The sequence below is a fragment of the Mus musculus genome, chromosome 7 (assembly GCF_000001635.26).
Source record: "Mus musculus strain C57BL/6J chromosome 7, GRCm38.p6 C57BL/6J".
Taxonomy (NCBI): Eukaryota; Metazoa; Chordata; class Mammalia; order Rodentia; family Muridae; genus Mus; species Mus musculus.
Genome location: NC_000073.6, coordinates 102,953,851 through 102,957,245, shown reverse-complemented (window position 1 = coordinate 102,957,245; position 3,395 = coordinate 102,953,851). Strand labels below are relative to the sequence as shown.

The following is a 3,395-nucleotide window of genomic DNA, read 5'->3' as shown; positions in this document are numbered from 1 at the left end:
ATACAATTTCTTTGTAACTTAAGTAATTTTAGTATATTAGCTGAGATGAAATGAAAATTATCACAAAATTGACAAAGCTCAGGTTCAAAGAGCATATTATTCTCATATATGTTCACAATGATATTTTGAGAAATTGTTTGAACTTTGGCTTCAGTTTTTAAATTTCTACATTAGTAGAAATAATGCTTTGATGTGAAGAGTGAATGAGATACCAGATTTAGAGCAGCTAACATGTTATTGTGCCATGAACATCAGTGTCTGACCATCTCACTCTCCAGTCTTCTCTTTAGGAACTTGCTACACTTCTTCCTCTGCTTCATTCTCTTGAGAGGGTAAGTATCTCGGGTCTCCTAGAACAGGATTTCAGTGGCTCGTTATGGAAAAGGAACAATACAAAATCTTGTGATCTGCTCTTAATTGTCATGAATCCAACTCAAAGAAGCCTTTACATTATTTAAGCCCAAAAGTGTTGTGTTATATATATGGAGATTCATTTTCCTTGATGAAATTAAGTTTAAAAATCTCAGAATATGCCGATAATTCAGTTGCCTTTGAAAATATTCTATAGCTGAAGAGGTCTTATTTGAGTACTGACCCCATTCATCCTCAATACTTTGCCTCTAGCTTTGTACTCGATAAACTACTTTCTCTCTGTGAATTTAAGACATCAGTACATGTGAGATAACTTATTCTACCCTAAAAAGCATATATCATATATGACATGATTTTTTATATATATGCTATCCTACAACAAAGAAGGATTTCCATTATAATTGAAGATTAATAGTGCCTTTCCTATCTTGTACATCATCTATCATCTATCTGCCATCTATCTATCTGTCTGTCTATTTATCTATCTAGAATCTATTTATCTTTCTTTTTTAAAGATTTATTAATTTATTTATTTTATGTATGTGAGTACACTGTAGCTCTTCAGATGGTTGTGAGCCTTCATGTGGTTGTTGGGAATTGAATTTTTTTAGGACCTCTGTTCGCTCTGGTCAACCCCACTCCCCACTAGCCCTAGTCACTCTGCTCACTCAGTCTCTGCTCTCTCTGGCCCAAAGATTTATTTATTAATATGTACACTGTAGCTGTCTTCTGATGCACCAGAAGAGGGCGTCATATCTCATTACCAGTGACTGTGAGCCACCATGTGGTTGCTGGGATTTGAACTCAGGACCTTCAGAAGAGCAGTCAGTGCTCTTACCCGCTGAGCCATCTCATCAGCCCCTATTTATCTTTCTTAATCTTCCAGCCTCTCCTTCCTTCCTTTCTCCCTTCTTCCCTCCTTCCCTCCCTCCCTCTCTCTCCCACAAGTAGAAGAAAATGAGTTATCCTAGAGTCCAGCATGACTGTATGAATTTTCACATGATACAAAGCTTGATATGACAAAAGAAATAAATCTGCAAGTTATTCTCTCTGGAGACAGGATTACTTGAAGCAGTGATTATATTCTTATTGCCAAATAAAATGAACCAACCATCTCATAGTTTACTTAAAAGAAATGTCACGTTCTTTTGTTTTTAACTCATTTTCTCTGTCTCTCCGGCATATGTGGTAAAAGGAAGGAAGATAAGCAAAACAAGTTCATGTTGGAAGTGCCAATTCAGATCTCTACGTAAATGCTTGTGAAGTCTTCTATCATGTCCGTTCTCAATTCTTCAGAAATTGAGATCACCACCTTCTTCCTGATTGGAATCCCAGGCCTGGAGTATGCTCATGCGTGGATCTCCATTCCCATCTGCCTCATGTACCTGGTGGCCATCCTGGGCAACTGCACCATCCTTTTTGTGATCAGGACTGAACCCTCACTCCATGCTCCCATGTACTATTTCCTTTCCATGTTGGCCATCTCTGACTTGGGCCTGTCCCTTTCCTCCCTCCCCACCATGCTCCGGATCTTTGTGTTCAATGCCACAGGAATCTCCCCAAATGCCTGCTTTGCTCAAGAATTCTTTATCCATGGCTTCACTGACATGGAGTCCTCAGTGCTTCTGATTATGTCTTTTGACCGCTTCTTGGCCATACGCAACCCCCTCAGATACAGCTCTATCCTCACCAGTGCAAGAGTCGCCAAAATGGGACTGGTGTTTCTCATTAAAAGCATGCTCCTAGTGCTCCCATTTCCTTTCACTCTGAAAAGACTGGCATATTGTCAGAAAAGCCTCCTTTCTCACTCCTATTGTCTCCATCAGGATGTCATGAAGCTGGCCTGCTCTGACAACACAGTCAACTTTTTCTATGGTTTTTTTGTTGCACTCTGTATGATGTCAGACAGTATGTTCATTGCTGTCTCTTACATATTCATCCTGAAGACCGTGATGGGCATTGGATCCCATAAAGAGCGCCTCAAGGCCCTCAATACCTGTGTCTCCCACATCTGTGCTGTGCTCATCTTCTATGTACCTATCATTGCTTTAGCATCCATGCACCGCTTTGGCAAGCACAAGTCACCTATGGCCATGATCCTTATTGCTGACATCTTCTTGCTAGTGCCACCTTTGATGAATCCCATTGTGTACTGTGTAAAGACACGGCAAATTCGTGAAAAGGTTCTAGGAAAATTAGGTCTAAAATAAAAATAGAAAATAGTTTCTGGATGGGGCAGAAACCTGGGCCAGATTACTCAAGCTCACTGAGAAGATAATTTCTTTCTAAGCAAAGTATTTTCAAGAATTCATCAATTCCATTTTCTCAGACAAGTTCTAAACAGGACAAATCCTTTTAGATACCAACATCAGGTGATCTCAAGGTTACCACTCAAGGTGGCCTGGATATAATCTCACCATTATCTATCTTAATCATTTTTATAATTAATACAACCAGTAGTCTGGATATTATGTGAACAGAAGATTTGCACAAGAATTGACAGGAGAATGGAGAAGAGTTATATAATATAATTGAAACTGAGTTCACACATTTATATAATAGTTTCGCTTTACTCTTTACAGAGTGAAGTAGCTATTGTCTGCTAGAAAATAATGAATATCAGAGTACTTGAGAAGAGTGCTGTTATTATAGAGTGCTATTATTCCAATTTAATTCAATTTGAGGTTTTATTTTAGATTATTTTCTTTCTCTCCTATAGATTATTCTTTAAGATAAAAGAAAACAGTCTTTCTCTACATTATTCCTGAGCTGCTAGCAATAATGGCCAAAATAAGGATAAAGAGGGAAGGCTTCATTATTACTAAGAATTAGAGAAGTTGCAAACAAATATATGGCATTTTAAAATCACCAGCATTTTTACTGCCTGGTTTAAAACATCCATTATAAAATAAGAGATTTTATAGGTTTTTAAAAATACTTTGTATTTAAGGTTATGATATAATTAAATGACCCAATGAACTAGAAGTGATTTTTCAAATAATTGAAGATATTTGTATATTAGT

At 37.5% G+C, this 3,395-nt stretch overlaps 1 protein-coding gene across 1 annotated transcript; it reads left to right on the top strand.

The window, feature by feature from the left end:
* The first annotated feature begins 1,625 nt into the window (after positions 1-1,625).
* On the top strand, positions 1,626-2,582 carry Olfr575 (olfactory receptor 575). Its single transcript, NM_147114.2, has one exon. The coding sequence runs from the start codon at positions 1,626-1,628 to the stop codon at positions 2,580-2,582; it is 957 nt and encodes a 318-aa protein (NP_667325.1).
* The last annotated feature ends 813 nt before the right edge of the window (positions 2,583-3,395 follow it).

What these genes read in the sequence shown, in the direction of transcription:
- Olfr575 (NM_147114.2), top strand. Translation starts at nt 1,626, where the DNA reads ATGCTTGTGAAGTCTTCTATCATGTCCGTTCTCAATTCTTCAGAAATT.